Source organism: Liolophura sinensis, chromosome 11, assembly GCF_032854445.1.
Source record: "Liolophura sinensis isolate JHLJ2023 chromosome 11, CUHK_Ljap_v2, whole genome shotgun sequence".
Taxonomy (NCBI): Eukaryota; Metazoa; Mollusca; class Polyplacophora; order Chitonida; family Chitonidae; genus Liolophura; species Liolophura sinensis.
Genome location: NC_088305.1, coordinates 7,887,684 through 7,904,119, shown reverse-complemented (window position 1 = coordinate 7,904,119; position 16,436 = coordinate 7,887,684). Strand labels below are relative to the sequence as shown.

At 41.2% G+C, this 16,436-nt stretch overlaps 2 protein-coding genes across 2 annotated transcripts in view; both read right to left on the bottom strand.

Moving 5' to 3' along the window:
- Nucleotides 1-2,422: 2,422 nt before the first annotated feature.
- Nucleotides 2,423-15,885, bottom strand: LOC135477817 (von Willebrand factor-like). The gene is made up of 12 exons (XM_064758021.1): nucleotides 15,853-15,885; nucleotides 13,945-14,101; nucleotides 12,558-12,665; nucleotides 11,543-11,734; nucleotides 10,045-10,091; nucleotides 8,780-8,834; nucleotides 7,396-7,520; nucleotides 5,755-5,865; nucleotides 5,085-5,168; nucleotides 4,269-4,406; nucleotides 3,843-3,894; nucleotides 2,423-3,202 (listed from the first exon to the last, which is right to left on the bottom strand). Exons 1-12 carry the CDS (start codon nucleotides 15,883-15,885, stop codon nucleotides 2,877-2,879), a joined length of 1,428 nt encoding a protein of 475 aa, XP_064614091.1. The 3' UTR covers nucleotides 2,423-2,876.
- Nucleotides 15,886-16,017: 132 nt separating this feature from the next.
- LOC135477816 (mucin-5AC-like) overlaps nucleotides 16,018-16,436 on the bottom strand; it is a 78,409-nt gene continuing 77,990 nt past the window's right edge. The window contains 1 exon segment of the mRNA XM_064758020.1: nucleotides 16,018-16,152. Coding sequence (XP_064614090.1) covers nucleotides 16,033-16,152 — 120 coding nt within the window. The 3' untranslated portion in view covers nucleotides 16,018-16,032.

The following is a 16,436-nucleotide window of genomic DNA, read 5'->3' as shown; positions in this document are numbered from 1 at the left end:
ACAGGCCGAACTGGTGAGGGGTTCCTGGGTCATTGCGCCGCGCTGGCACGCTAACCATCTTACGCCAGCTGATTATGTAGTTACACACCCTTTTGGTGTCCATATCATTTCAGTTTAGGACATGTTAATGTTATTGTTTGTTAGGCCTAAATGTAATGACAAAACAACATTTTAATTTGCTTCTGTTCAAGCATTGACACGAACCTTAAAACAAGTAAGTTGGCCAGATGTGAGATTTCACCGGTTACGTGTGACCATTTGCCAAATATCACACTTTCGTCCCTGCTCTAAGTTTACTCTCTATTATCAGTCTTTATATTTAGTGTATCGTGTTGTGCTTGTTTGATTGATTTTTCACATAGGCACGACATGTAGGCTACCGAATATACATATTCATTTACACCAGACAGACAATTTACTGGTATTATATTGTCAGGAAGAGGACAGTTTGGGAAGGCACGTGACTGGCGCTATATAGTGTTTCAGTCTCTCGGTTTCACTCCAGACTATTATACTCTCCTCATGCCGAGGGTCTTACATACTCCTCACAGCGCATGCGCCGTTCTCTACGTTCGCTTTATAGTTTTATTGACGAATGCTAATTAATTAATTCCGCGCAAGGATACCAGTGACGAAGCTGGGCCTGAACAATCTAAAACATGCCTTTAATTTAGCTCAATCATGACGTTTGTTACAGAGTAAGACTCGCTCTTCTTTTCAAGCTTTTGCGAGGGGTGCATGTTTAAAATAAAATACAACACTTGTTCAAACGCAAACATGTGTATGCATCGATACAGTATCCAACACAAAGTTTTAAAAAGCATAATTTTTGTTTTTTGTGATGTTGCACAACTGAGATATCGCAGTTCAAAATAAGCAGAATGGTGCAATGAGAAAATCAAAATCGCCGCCATGTTATAAGTTTTATTCACTCAGACGTGAGTTATTTCTATAACCCCAGAACGTAACTGTTTCCGCTGACGTCTCCCAGACCCTGTTTTGACTTTCAAGGATATGTCCGTACTCAGGTACGAGTGACGCGACATCGTTTTTCTGGCTGCCTTATAAAAACATGGCTCCCATGGCCTCGAAAGAATTCCTTATCAGAAGTTAATTTATGAAATTACCAAGCATGTCGGAAAAAATATGTCACCGTTTTGGTTTGTTTTCGCCCGTCTTGCGGAATGATTCTGCATGGATGTAAAATGGATTGTGTTGTTGTTGTCTTTTCTTTTAAATCTAACTGGCTTCTTCGGGCAGCTAAACTTGACCGTTATTGTCTAAGTGAAGTATTCTTGAGATTCGTGTGAAACCTCAGACAGGTTAAAAAAATCTGCCATCATGTTCTACTTTTGGTTGAGGTTAATCATCACTTTTATCATTGTTTTCGTCGTATCACGGCTGCGATAACATATTTGTAACAGATTAGTGCCAGTGACGACAATGAGTGGACTCCCTGAAACATTGTGAAGACACCATGCAGACATGACACCATGCAGACGGGACACCACATCCAAGCTATCTGAGCCCGGTTCCACAAAGCTTCCTAAATCAGTAAATTATTTACATGTAAGCCGATTTTTTGTTGACTATAATTCCAACATGGAGTATTTCCCGAAAAACTTAAGTCAAACACCAAATACGCATGGTATTATGTAATGCCTAAGAAAAAAAAGACTTGATAAAAGTTTGGTGAAACCGGAACTTAACCTGTCCCATTAAGCTGAGTGCCAACTTCAGAAATCAATTTGACAATTATAAGGTTCTGGATCTACAAAACCATTCATAACTTCAGTCAAAATTTGAAAGTAAGACGTACTGTCACTGAAGAGTTCAACCCCTATCATTCATTATAATATAATTCATAATAATTAAGTTACCGCAGTGAGGTCTCGATCGGTTCTTATGTCATTGGTGTAATCCTGCATGTAATCCATCTTATGGTAAGCCCGCAAGATCATGGTGCTCAAAGATTATTGGTATTACGGAGAATTTACAACCAGAACATATAAATGAATGAATCAATCCTTTGGGGTTTAATGTCGTACTTCTCAATTTTTCAGTCATATGACGAGGAGGATTCAATAGGTGTGTGTGTGCATATACTGTGTCTTCTTGTGGCAGAGCGAGTACATGCAGTCACTGAAGCATCATGTCGAAGACACCAGACATGACACTCAACCCAGTCACATCATGCTGACACCGGGCAAACCAATCCTCTTTCCTTGCTCTAACCTCTGTGCTAGGCGACAAGCGAGGCAGCAACAAGTACATGTGCTTAAAAAGTGTTTAGTACTACCCGGTTTGATTCCGGGTCACCCGAATTCGAGGCAGACGCTATATCCATTAGGCCACAGAAGCGGTCTGCTAACGTATTAGAATAAGCATTCGGCAATGTAAGTGCAAAAACAAAACAACCATATTTAGCATGCAGAGACTAGTTTTATTGAATGACAATGTGCAGAGTGGGAGTTGAATCAAATATGTCACAAGACAAGATTAAGCGCTTAATAATTTACATTTCAACACACATGCGCTGCTTTTCACTTTATTTTGATAATTTAATTACGGTAACCATAATGTACACTACATAATTAAGAATTTCAGCAACCATTTGGCTGCAACACGGTTACCATGAAGCACATTGGTACTCTTAAGAATATCTTAAATGAACAGTCCATCTGGACAAAAAATGATCAAAACATGAAACTCCCTCTTGAAACCACAAATTGAAGATTATTTATTTATATATTTATTTTTAACATACTGTCTACATAAGTTAAAATGCCGTAAGAATTTGTCCTTGGGCTAATAAAAGTTCGGGTAACGGGAACGGTTCGGATGATCCGTGTTTCGGTTGGAATGGCCGATGGTGTTTATGGACTTCCGGTGCACACGCTGCAGCCACAGCTGGTCGGCACTTTGTAGGACCGCTCGATGATCGTACCGTTATCACACTTCAGCTTCAGCGGTCTGGACACGGTCGTCTGCGCCTGGCAGCAACGGCAGTCATTCTGCAGACCAGACAGCAAGTCCTTGTATTTGGCCGATGAGCCACAGTACCCACTGCATTCACTCAAGTCCGGAATGATTTCGGTATTTTTACAGACCACGCCGTTGTCCTGGACCTTGAAGAAGCCAATGGATTTGGAAGGAATGCCATAGACGAGTTTCACATCACACGTGGCACACGTGCTTTCGGCTGAAAAATAAAGAAATTAAATGTAAACATGGACAACCCACACGGTCTTCAATGAATGGAGTCACCTCTTGCCAACTATCACATTGTCGTTGCAGCTATTGTTTGTATGTAAACAAATATACGCCATGAACCACCCGAATTTGGCTTGTTCGTGCGGAATGATTTATTTATTTCATTGGTGTTTTATGCCGTACTGGAGAATATCTGATATATACCACCGCGACCAGCAATGTAGTGGAAGGAAACCGAGCAGAGCCCTGGTCAACCCATGACCCATTAGTTACCCGGTAATGCAAAACTAAGGACAGTCAAAGTCATTTATGCCTGCTGATACAATTGGACATGGTGTGAAACAGTGTGATGGTTTCACAATATCTTATAATAAATGTAATTTTTCTTAAAAATGGGATACATAGCCAAAGTGGTTGCCATTACACGTAGTTTCTTTGAAAAACATTTGTTTGTTGGAGTAGCAAAGGGAACATGTTTAACAGGCTTTGTTCTAGAGCGGTCAGGTTTACGGGTGAAAATCTGCGAACCAGGAGAAAACCTTCCTAACTCTGGTAAATGTTTTCAAATCACAGCAGGCATATAAGTAAAATTTTACAATGTGCTTGTTCTTCAAAACAATGAAACTTACTACTGTTTAGACAAAGCGGGCAACAACCAGTTATATCTCGATCTCTTTGGCCCTGGAAGAGAAAGTAATCATGGATGCTTCAGATATTCATTTGATATGGATTTTTACATTGCATTTACGACACAACCAATTTATGTGGGTGGGGAAAATGCTGCTTCTTTGCCAGGTAGAGAAAAAAGTCTCGACCAGACGGTCGCACATCAGCTGGATATGAACATGCAACCTTATCAGTCCGAAGCCCATCCGCTGCAGTGACCGAGGGAGCGAGAGTTTAACGAATGGTCACAACAGAATTACATAATCAAGAATGTTTATAAACTGTACAAAAACTACAGGCTTGATTACACTTGGAAATCAATTTAACCTTGGTATGCTCTGAGTGTTTTGGAGGTGTCCTCGTCTAAAACCTGTATACTAAGATCTCACCTCTTTACAGAAGGGAAGGTCGACAGGACAGGACACCCAGGACTTGCGGATGTAGTAAGCGCGGTCACTTGGCCTGTGTTCACAAGTCGTGGTTAAGCACTTGTCTTCAGGTGAAGCTGAGGGGATGACTTTCCCAGCCTAATGAAGAGAATCAAACCATACAGCCGTACAAACAATGGCTACAAGAAACAACAGTTACAGGAAACAGTATTGATGGACTAGCTTACATTTTAATTCATCTGTTTGCTGTTAAATGTCATATTTATTGTAAAAAGATGTAATAAGCGTATGTATACATTCAGTATTTAAATGTATTGAAATGTAAACTTTAGTGCCCAGGGTAAACCACCAACCTTTGGGAAGTTACCGATGAACTGCATATGTACACCTTACTGGTGGAAGACAAATCAAGCAGAGGCTAGCTGAAACCACTACCCTTTGCAAACTGTAAGCCTGACAGTTTTTAAAACACATCTTTAGACGAAGTGGTAAAAAAAAAACATATTGTTATAATTATATGATACTAGTCCACAAAGTGGTTAGTGCAGCCTTTTGTTCATTGGTGGCTTGTGGCTTTCAGATGGTGCATTATTTTTATTACTGGAGGCTAGGTGATTGTTGATTTAAATTTGATTTGATTGGTGTTTTACACCGTACTCAAGAATGTCACTTATACAATGGCTAAGCAACTGGGCAGAGCCTAGTGGAAATCCATGACCATCCACATGTTGCTGCCAGACCTTTTCACATATAACTGTATAAAAAGCCAGAATCAGCTGGACTTGAACTCGCAGCGATCTGGTGGTTTGAAATTACCGTATAAACTTTGCCATCCACAACACATGCATACGGAAGACAAACTGGACAACACTGACCAGGAATTTTCACTTCCTTCTCTCCCTGTTTACAAACAAATAGGTCAAACATAATAACTACTCAGCCCTTAAGAAAGGCCAAAGCCTGTTAAAAGATTTCTAATCAAATGTACTAGAGCAAAAGAGTGATTACCAACAGGGACATTACCAACAGGGACATTACCAACAGGGGCGTTACCAACAAGGACATTATTAACAAGGTCATTATACATTAGGCATTATCAACCATGTCATTATCAAGATGGTCATTATCGAGAGAGTCATTATCAACCATGTCATTATCAAGAGGGTCATTATCAACAATGTCATTACCAACAGGTTCATTATCAAGGTGGACATTATCAAGGTGGGCATTATCAACAGGAACATTAACAAGAGGAATATGAAACACAGTCATTATCAAAATGTTCATTATCAACATTATCAAAATGTTCATTATCAAAATGTTCATTATCAACAGGCTCATGAAAACTGACTCATCATAAACAGGTTCATTACCAACGTGATCATTATCAACTGAATCATTTGGGGGAGATTTAAAGATATAAACTACATGTACATTGTAATGTTGGCTTCCATTTGGTTTTGATACCACCACACTCATGTCTTACCAGTTTACACTTTTCACATTGCTTTTCCATACAGGTCACTCCCCCACTGGATTTCATGTCATCTTCACACTTACAAGATCTACACAAGGTTTCGTTCCACTTCTGACCGGGCTGGAAACAAAACAATTTATTTATTTATTTGATTGGTGTTTTGCACCACACACCCAATATTTCACAAATATGACAGCGGCCAACATTATAGAGGGAGCAATACGGGCAGAGCCGCGGGTAACCCAAAACCATCCACAGACTGCTGGCAGACCTTCCCATGTACGGCTGGAGAGGAAGCCAGCATGAGCTGGACTTGAACTCACAGCGATGGAAACAAAACAAAGTTTGTGTCTTAATTACTAACATTAAACATCATCTCAGTTACAAAGAAGTCTTTTCAGTTATATGATGGTGGCCGGTAACTTATGGGTGGAGGAAAGTTGAGTGCTTGTGATAAACCACTGACCCCTGGCAAGTTATACCGGCAAACCTTTCCATGTATGGCACGTCATGTTGGTGGAGAGCAAACCTCCAGCAAACTTCATGGCAGGCTATACCAGAAGACATGATTGACAGCTCAATTACACCATACTGACACGTGACAGGCCATTTACACCATACTGACCTGTGACAGGTCTGACCACAGAGCACTGTTGACAGCTCAATTACACCACACTGACAAGTTACAGGCCTGACCACAGAGCACTGTTGACAGCTCAATTACACCACACTGACCTGTGACAGGCCTGATCACAGACCACTGTTGACCGCTCAATTACACCATACTGACCTGTGACAGGTCTGACCACAGAGCACTGTTGACAGCTCAATTACACCATACTGACCTGTGACAGGCCTGATCACAGACCACTGTTGATAGCTCAATTACACCATACTGACAAGTTACAGGCCTGACCACAGAGCACTGTTGACAGCTCAATTACACCACACTGACCTGTGACAGGCCTGATCACAGACCACTGTTGATAGCTCAATTACACCACACTGACAAGTTACAGGCCTGACCACAGAGCACTGTTGACAGCTCAATTACACCATGCTGACCTGTGATGGGCCTGACCAGAGAGCACTGTTGACGGCTCAATTACATCCTACTGACCTGTGACAGGTCTGACCACAGAGCACTGTTGACAGCTCAATTACACCACACTGACCTGTGACAGGCCTGATCACAGACCACTGTTGACCGCTCAATTACACCACACTGACCTGTGACAGGTCTGACCACAGAGCACTGTTGACAGCTCAATTACACCATGCTGACCTGTGATGGGCCTGACCAGAGAGCACTGTTGACGGCTCAATTACATCCTACTGACACCTGACAGGTCTGACCAGAGAGCACTGTTGACCGCTCAATTGCACCACACTAATGTTTCAGCCGCATTGTGCACTGCAACCTGTTTGGCTATGGGATTTAACACTTATTTCAGTCAAACTGTCCAGCCGCCAGTGTATCCCCCCATGCAGTAGGTCTGTGGCAGTGCTGACATATCATTGAAAACATCAGTCCAGAGAGCTCAGCTTGGGTTACAACCAGAATCAGGTACTTGTATATTTACAGAAGAGGCAAGCTCCATGGGAGCTACATGAAGACTAAGTATGTAGCTGTGCCTGCCACTCACATACCTGATAGGTGTGACTCGTCCCGTTAGGTAGAGTGCGGGAACACGGCGGTGGGGGTGTCACATGAGGCGTTGTGCCAACAGAGATGGTGGTTGCGGCAGAGGTGGTGGGGGCTGTAGTATTATCCACTGTGAGAAATAGAGTAAAGGGTAGAAAATACATCAACAATGTTGTTACACATGATGACCTCACTTTTAATTTTCATATTTAATTGCTTGTTTTAAGAGATACATGTATCTTAGTCAGCCAAGTTATCGATGGCTGTATTTTATTATACAGTGCTGAACATTTTATCACTAAAACGATAGCGATCTGGCAACTGGGTTTAGGAGCCGCCCAAACTGCTGCCCTGCTGTCACACTAGAACATCAATCAGAGCAACCAGGAAGTTTATTGGCATCACTCCACCAAGCCAGAACACTTCCAAGTCACACTACTGGCACTGCCACACCCACATTATACTCCACCCAGCCATCACCTATCTCAGTCACATTACAGTGGTATCAGCTCACCAAGGCCACTACTCAGTGCTACCCAATCACACTATACTGGCATGACCCCACACAGTCACACCATACTGACATCAACCTGCACAGTCACACCATACTGACATCAACCTGCACAGTCACACCATACTGACATCACCCTGCACAGTCACACCGTACTGACATCACCCTGCACAGTCACACCATACTGACATCACCCTGCACAGTCACACCATACTGACATCACCCTGCACAGTCACACCATACTGACATCACCCTGCACAGTCACACCATATTGACATCAACCTGCACAGTCACACCATACTGACATCACCTTGCACAGTCACACCATACTGACATCACCCTGCACAGTCACACCGTACTGACATCACCTTGCACAGTCACACCATATTGACATCACCCTGCACAGTCACACCATACTGACATCACCCTGCACAGTCACACTATACTGGCATGACCCTGAGGCATCACACTATACTGACATGACCCTGAAGAGTCACACTATACTGACATCACCTTGCACAGTCACACTATACTGGCATGACCCTGAGGCATCACACTATACCGACATGACCCTGAACAGTCACACTATACTGACATCACCCTGTGCAGTCACACCATATCGACATCACCCTGCACAGCCACACTATACTGGCATGACCCTGCGCAGTCACACTATACTGACATGACCCTGAAGAGTCACACTATACTGACATCACCCTGCCCAGTCACACCATACTGACGTCACCCTGCCCAGTCACACCATACTGGCATGACCCTGAGGCGTCACACTATACTGACATGACCCCAGCCAGTTATTTTATTTATTTACATGGTTGACGCTTAATGCCATACTCTATAATTTGCTGAAGTTTCCTTACCACAGGCGTAAGATTTACAGTTACATACAGAGATGACAGTCACCCTGGTAGAACCCTGCAAATAGGCCAGAAACATGCATCATTATCACAAAAATGATGACCACACCACCTTTTGTGGGTTTCTAAATCAGCGACAGGAACTGCAATTAATATCACTGTATTTTTTTCTGGACCTAAGCCATTGTACTAGGGGCATGTATATTGCTACCTTTTGAAGCATTTATTTGAACAGAATAAAACCCCATTAAACTAAAAGAAAAAATGTAAAGTGACAAGATGCTGGATTTCACCGGTTACCTGTGACCATTTGCCATAATCATTAATTCATTTCAAGAGGTTGTCCCAAGTAAGTACAAAAAAATTTCCAGAATGTCTTTTTCCCATTACAGACAAATCGAAAACAATACTTAAAACCATATTTAAACATAATACACTATATACATTTACATGTTTCCTGCAGATGTGATGTGAAACCACTTTATACATTTACATGTTTCCTGCTGATGTGATGTGAAATCACTTTATACATTTACATGTTTCCTGCTGATGTGATGTGAAACCACTTTATACATTTACATGTTTCCTGCAGATGTGATGTGAAATCACTTTATACATTTACATGTTTCCTGCAGATGTGGTGTGAAATCACTTTATACATTTATATGTTTCCTGCTGATGTGATGTGAAACCACTTTATACATTTACATGTTTCCTGCAGATGTGATGTGAAACCACTTTATACATTTACATGTTTCCTGCAGATGTGATGTGAAACCACTTTATACATTTACATGTTTCATGCTGATGTGATGTGAAACCACTTTATACATTTACATGTTTCCTGCAGATGTGATATGAAACTACTTTATACATTTACATGTTTCCTGCAGATGAGATGTGAAACCACTTTATACATTTACATGTTTCCTGCTGATGTGATGTGAAACTACTTTATACATTTACATGTTTCCTGCAGATGAGATGTGAAACCACTTTATACATTTACATGTTTCCTGCTGATGTGATGTGAAACTACTTTATACATTTACATGTTTCCTGCAGATGTGATGTGAAACTACTTTATACATTTACATGTTTCCTGCAGATGTGATGTGAAACCACTTTATACATTTACATGTTTCCTGCTGATGTGATGTGAAACTACTTTATGCCACCATTATAAAATTAAGGGAGAATAAGTCACCCACTATAGGACAATAAACATACAAAAAAAAAATCTGAAAATTTAAAAAATGAAAATTTACCGAACGGCAGGTTATGTCAGTTGGTGGTGGGCAGACTGATGGGCAAGCTGAAACGTGCAAAATTATATGTCATCTTTATCATCCATAAAGCTCAACACATAATTGGTGATATGATGACAATATGACACCTCAAGTGTCTTCTCATACTAAACATACAAAATCAAGACAGCAGAAGTGACACCATGCCTCTGTTTGGCCAAAGACAAGAAGAAAACTCTCAAATGATGCTGTCTCTCAAAAAAACACGAATTTTCAAAGTTAGTTTTATATCAGTGGTACATAGGATTATTTCTACGTTTTTTTTATGAACAAAGGATATTGCACTGTGAAGGTTGAATATCATAAATCTTTCTCCAGCGAGAGGTGAAAACGATGACCCATGAGATTAATTCTATTTCATTATTTCCATTTTGACAATATCGTGATTTCGTGTATTTGAACCAGATTAAGATTAAGCCATGTTTATAGCTGTAGGTTGTCAGCTATAAATGTCTTGTATGACGTCGTATTTTGGTGCGTGACGCACGAAATGTTAAAGCTGACTGAACTTGTATTATGACATCATTCCGCTAAGCTTAGATTGGAACGTCATAAAACAAAATATTTCTTTTTGATGTCATGGCACTGGGGTGTGCAATAATAAACGTGATATGTAACTCTTCAGCGCCTGGAGGTAATCCTGTAGTCTTCAGCTTGAATACATCTTAGTATTCTATGAAGTTCACCACACTCTTCTATCCACGCCTAGCCACCAGAGGTCACTGTGTGACTGAACATGCACAACCAAAGCAGTGACATACAGGATTCAGAGCTTTCAATGGCTAACAGACTAGATCTAATACCTTCACCAGTATGACAAGTATTACATTGCTACCGGTCACGGGAGAGGTACAGCTACATGGACTATTTAAAGTGGGCAGTGGACTCTCATTATCAGAATAATTGATCTTTTTTTCTCCATTAAAACTCATCTACATCGTATATTGTTGTAAACATGTTTAATCGACGTCACATTTTGCTGTAACATGGTCAAGTTTACAAGTACAATCTAAATCAATGATGAATTAGCCAATATTTTTAAGCCTCAAACATTTTAAAAGATTTAGAGCAACAGCATCACAGTGGTAGAAACACAGCTTCAGGGCTGCTCTGTAGGTTTTAAAATACGTATATGAGGAGCATGAATAAACCTCAATGTTGTGTCATTATGACATAATGGGAGATTTTTCCTGCCTGATGTAATTGAGGTCCAAGCTGTGCAATCTATTGTTCATTCCTGCCTTTACAACAAAGATTTGTGAGCAAACTGGTAACGTAGTACTCATGTATTATAAGAGACCAAAGGTCAGTCCAGCTTGGACCTGGGTTGCCATAATGTGAGGAAAAAGTACTCCATTTTGACTCTAGTTGTCACATAAATGTCACTGGATTTTTCAAGGTCACGTTTTCGTTCTCTTCCATCACTAATTACAATAATCAGCACAGGGTTATAACTTACAGCAGCGAGGGCAGCACTCCTTAGTGGACACATTCTTTGGTTTCATTGGGTATTGACAGGTTAGTCCTGAACAGTTACACACCACCTTATAAATATCACAGCAACCATCAGAGGTCTTCACTAGGATGTGCTGCTCGCCAAGCTTCTTGGGTGGCTCAGACAGAGGTGGACACATTGTCTTGTCGCACACATCTGCCACAGAAATGGTGGGGTGACTTTCACTTGTATTAATACTTATTCAGTGTATTTCAGTTCAAGTTTACACGTAGCTTTTATCAAGTCACGCATTTAGCTTTGATTCTGACTGATTCAGCCACTTTGCAAGGTCACATGTAGATTTTTTTTTGTGAAGTTTGATTAAATTGTTATCTGAAAAATTTAAGTGTCCGTGTCAGAAGTATGTGCTTTTAAAAGAGCATTTCACTTCAAATGGAATACAGTATTGATTTGACTGTTGTTAAATGCCATACTCATGATTTTTTCACGTACATGCATGAAGATACAATGGTGGTCAGTTTTACCACTGGGGGAAATCCCGGTAAATCTCTGCCCTTTGGAAAGTTACTGATATACTTTCCCATGTGACCCAGTTAATGATATGCACACCAAATTTCACTCTTAAAACCACAACTTGAGTGAATGAACTATGTTTTGCCCCAAAGAGGGCATTTACAGAGGCAAAGTAATGTCGTAATACACTGTATATTACTTTTGTAGCTGAAACTTGCAGTAAAAAGATACCGGACTAACTGTCCAAGCAACCCTCACATCAATATTTTTTCCATCAAACATCAATACAACTCTCAACATTAGGCAATGTGTTCAACTTTATAGACATTTACCACTCAGTACACACTCAGCCCTGAGCCACTGGATTTGTCTGCATTCTGGGACCAACTGAAGGTCATAAAACATCACTTTCACTGCTGAAATGTAGATTTTTATAGTAAAATGAAGTCCAACATCCCATATCATCATGAGAACAGATTATTACGGATGAAGACTATGGACTTACTGGTTGTTGTGGGAGTCGTGGGTGGCATTGTCACACTCACACTGATCGTGGAGGACAGCGGTGTTGTTCTTGTCGCGGAAATTGTGGATGTGGGAGGTGTCATGGTAGCTGAAATGGAATCAAACATACCGCTGATGTGTATTAACAACAGGGTTTCTTTCAAGAACAGCTAAAAGATGTTTGACTTTTATGATGGGTGCAGGATTGTACTTATATTACAGAGTACATGTAGCTCTACTGTTCAATGTGTGTGCTTTGAGCGATCCTTCTCCTGAACCTATTTCTGAACCCCATCTTATACATAAATATATCTTATATAATATACAGAGTTTTACAAGCTCATATGCATGATGTGTTACTGCTTGTCTTCAAATGGTCCAAACCAAACCACCACATGGTTGTCGAGAAGGAAGCGCTTTCAGGCACAGACAGCCCATTGTCCACCACATGGTTGTCGAGAAGGAAGCGCTTTCAGGCACAGACAGCCCATTGTCCACCACATGGTTCTCAAGAAGGAAGCACTTTCAGGCACAGACAGCCCATTGTCCACCACATGGTTCTCAAGAAGGAAGCACTTTCAGGCACAGACAGCCCATTGTCCACCACATGGTTCTCAAGAAGGAAGCACTTTCAGGCACAGACAGCCCATTGTCCACCACATGGTTCTCAAGAAGGAAGCACTTTCAGGCACAGACAGCCCATTGTCCACCACATGGTTCTCAAGAAGGAAGCACTTTCAGGAACAGACAGCCCATTGTCCACCACATGGTTCTCAAGAAGGAAGCACTTTCAGGAACAGACAGCCCATTGTCCACCACATGGTTCTCAAGAAGGAAGCACTTTCAGGAACAGACAGCCCATTGTCCACCACATGGTTCTCAAGAAGGAAGCACTTGCATGGCACAGACAGCCCATTGTCCACCACATTGTTCTCGAGAAGAAAGCACTTGCATGGCACAATAGGCGCATAATGTAAATAACTTAGCAGATTCAGCTTTGTAGTTGATAATTAATCTGTAAAAGCACTCCCAGCCAGGCACTGCCTAAAACAAGAACTAGTGCGTAGAACTTGATCCAGAAGCTGGACCCAGTGCCTGCAAAGCCACATGTACACATGTTGGTACATACAGACCAGTTCACACGCTTAACCCGCTGAAAAATAATCACAGTTCCCTACACACTATAATCTTCTTTATATGCCTGTCTGCACCAAAGCCCAAATAATGGCCGATGGTATTGTGGCGTCCAGACTAATCAATTGCACCAAATAAACCAACGTTCCCGTTTCCACATGGTGGCCAGTTTAAACTCTTGTGACAATCTAAATGGAGGGCCATACTGTGGGATAAACCATTAAGAGTTCTGGTGTGTGTGTTTATAAACTTACTGCAGTTCAGCTCGTCACTGTCGCAATCAATAGCACCGTCACACAGGAGGTTCTCATCTAGACACTGACCGTTGTGACATCTAAACTGATTGACTTTACACTTGAGACCCTTACATCTACACGCACAGGTTGCATTGTCCAGCGTCTGAATCTGACCCTGCAGTGGAAAAACAAGTCTGGCAATCACAAAAATATTTCCCTTTTTTCAAACACTGACTGTGCCCCCTAGCCTGCAGCTTCCTCGCTTGGCGTTCATCATGAAGGGGATAGTGCAACTACTGGTTAACCCGTATCAGTATAATGGCTTGGGCGGGGAGGCTTTCTTGCCTTCGGTAAGGCGTCTCGGTGAAGCAGCATTAGATAAAAGAGCTGTGGAAATCCGCCCTGCAACAAGGCGGCATATCACATGCATTGTAAGGATTCCTTCCTTATCATATGACTGATAAATTGTAAAGTACAATATTAAACCTCAAGCACTGACTCACTCAAACATTATATTGTACTATGTTTTCTAGAATACAAAATCGAACTAGCACCACCACTTTCTGATTTCAGGTCATGATATTTTAAATATTACTGCAACCAGTAAATTAAAACAGGTGTCTATTTATTTATGCTCTCACCTGATGGGTGTAGATGTATTGCTTTCAAAATACAATAGTACACACTGTTTCTACTTGTTCATGTACTGGTGTAGGGGACCTCTGGGAAGAGCAAATTGTACAGTTTGACCCTCTTTAAATGAAGGTTTCATTCATTTTACTCACTGAGTCATGCACTGCGTTGGCCGCTGATAAAAGCTGAGTTATTCAGAAGGAAAGACGGAAACTGACCTAAATGGCAACAGCCATTATATGTGCTTGGTAACGAGACAAAGAAACAGGGAGCAAGATGTTGTGTCACTTGTAGCCCACAACAGGGAGCAAGATGTTGTGTCACTTGTAGCCCACAACAGGGAGCAAGATGTTGTGTCACTTATAGCCCACAACAGGGAGCAAGATGTTGTGTCACTTGTAGCCCACAACAGGGAGCAAGATGTTGTGCCACTTTTAGCCCACAACAGGGAAAAAGATGTTGTGTCACTTGTAGCCCACAAACATATGGTGTTAAAAGCCAAACCATAGTTCCACTGATGTAAGCCGTAACAGCTGTGTTCTCAGGTTATAGAGATGACTTGTGCCTAATCAAAATTGAAAGTGGGATGCTTTATGGTTACAAGTATAACGAGCTATCTGGGGATCTTTGCACATATATAACAAGCTATCTGGGGATTTATGTACATGGCTTATAACTATGCCACAAAGGCCTTGTAGTGGTGAGTTAGTATGAACCAATTGCCAGTGTGAACCACAAGACTTGTCATGCCTGTACTGTTGTAATTTGTCCTCGCCACTGTGAACCACAAGACTTGTCATGCCTGTACTGTATGTAATTTGTCCGCGCCACTGTGAACCACGAGACTTGTCATGCCTGTACTGTATGTAATTTGTCCGCGCCACTGTGAACCACAAGACTTGTCATGCCTGTACTGTATGTAATTTGTCCGCGCCACTGTGAACCACAAGACTTGTCATGCCTGTACTGTATGTAATTTGTCCTCGCCACTGTGAACCACAAGACTTGTCATGCCTGTACTGTATGTAATTTGTCCGCGCCACTGTGAACCACAAGACTTGTCATGCCTGTACTGTATGTAATTTGTCCGTGCCACTGTGAGCCACGAGACTTAACTGTCATACCTAAACTGCATGTAACTTGCTCATGCAATTTGTTTTATGCTCTCAAATGACACATTCACTGTAATAAAACAGAATAGGTAACCAAAGAGAAGCTTTGGCAGATTTTTCACTACAAACTATACACTAAATGTGCCAAATTTTTTTTTTTTACTGTGCTGGAAATACTTACTGTACCTACTAGGATTTCACATAATACAATCATGACTTATGAACTAATGTACTTGAAAAAAGTTGAAAGTCAGGCAGACAGACTAAAGATCAGATAATACGCTCCAGCAGAGTTAATTCCTGCACCATGTACGGATTTGTAGTGCTCACAATCAACCTGAGGTACCTTTATCTAAGGTTTTTACTGCACTTGTAAAACACTCACCTGATCACAAGGGGGACATTTCTTAGGAATGCAGTGAACAGTTCCACTGAAGCAGGTACACGTTCTACACTGTTTGTCGACACCGATATGACCAGGCTACAACAACAACAACAATATGGCTGTCATTCATACAGGCTATAATGCCAGGGCCTTAGTCCTGTTTCCGGCCACATAAAACCATGCACCATTATTTATTAGGTAAAATAAGCGGCTTTTATTAGGTAAAATAGCCATGAGTGCAAATAAAAACAATAAAATCATGAGTGGTATAATAACATACACTCATATGGTAAACATGAAAAAAATTACAAATAAGGGCAGTGGTACACATTATATTTATTCATTTATTTGATTGGTGAGTTAGGCCGTACTCAATGATA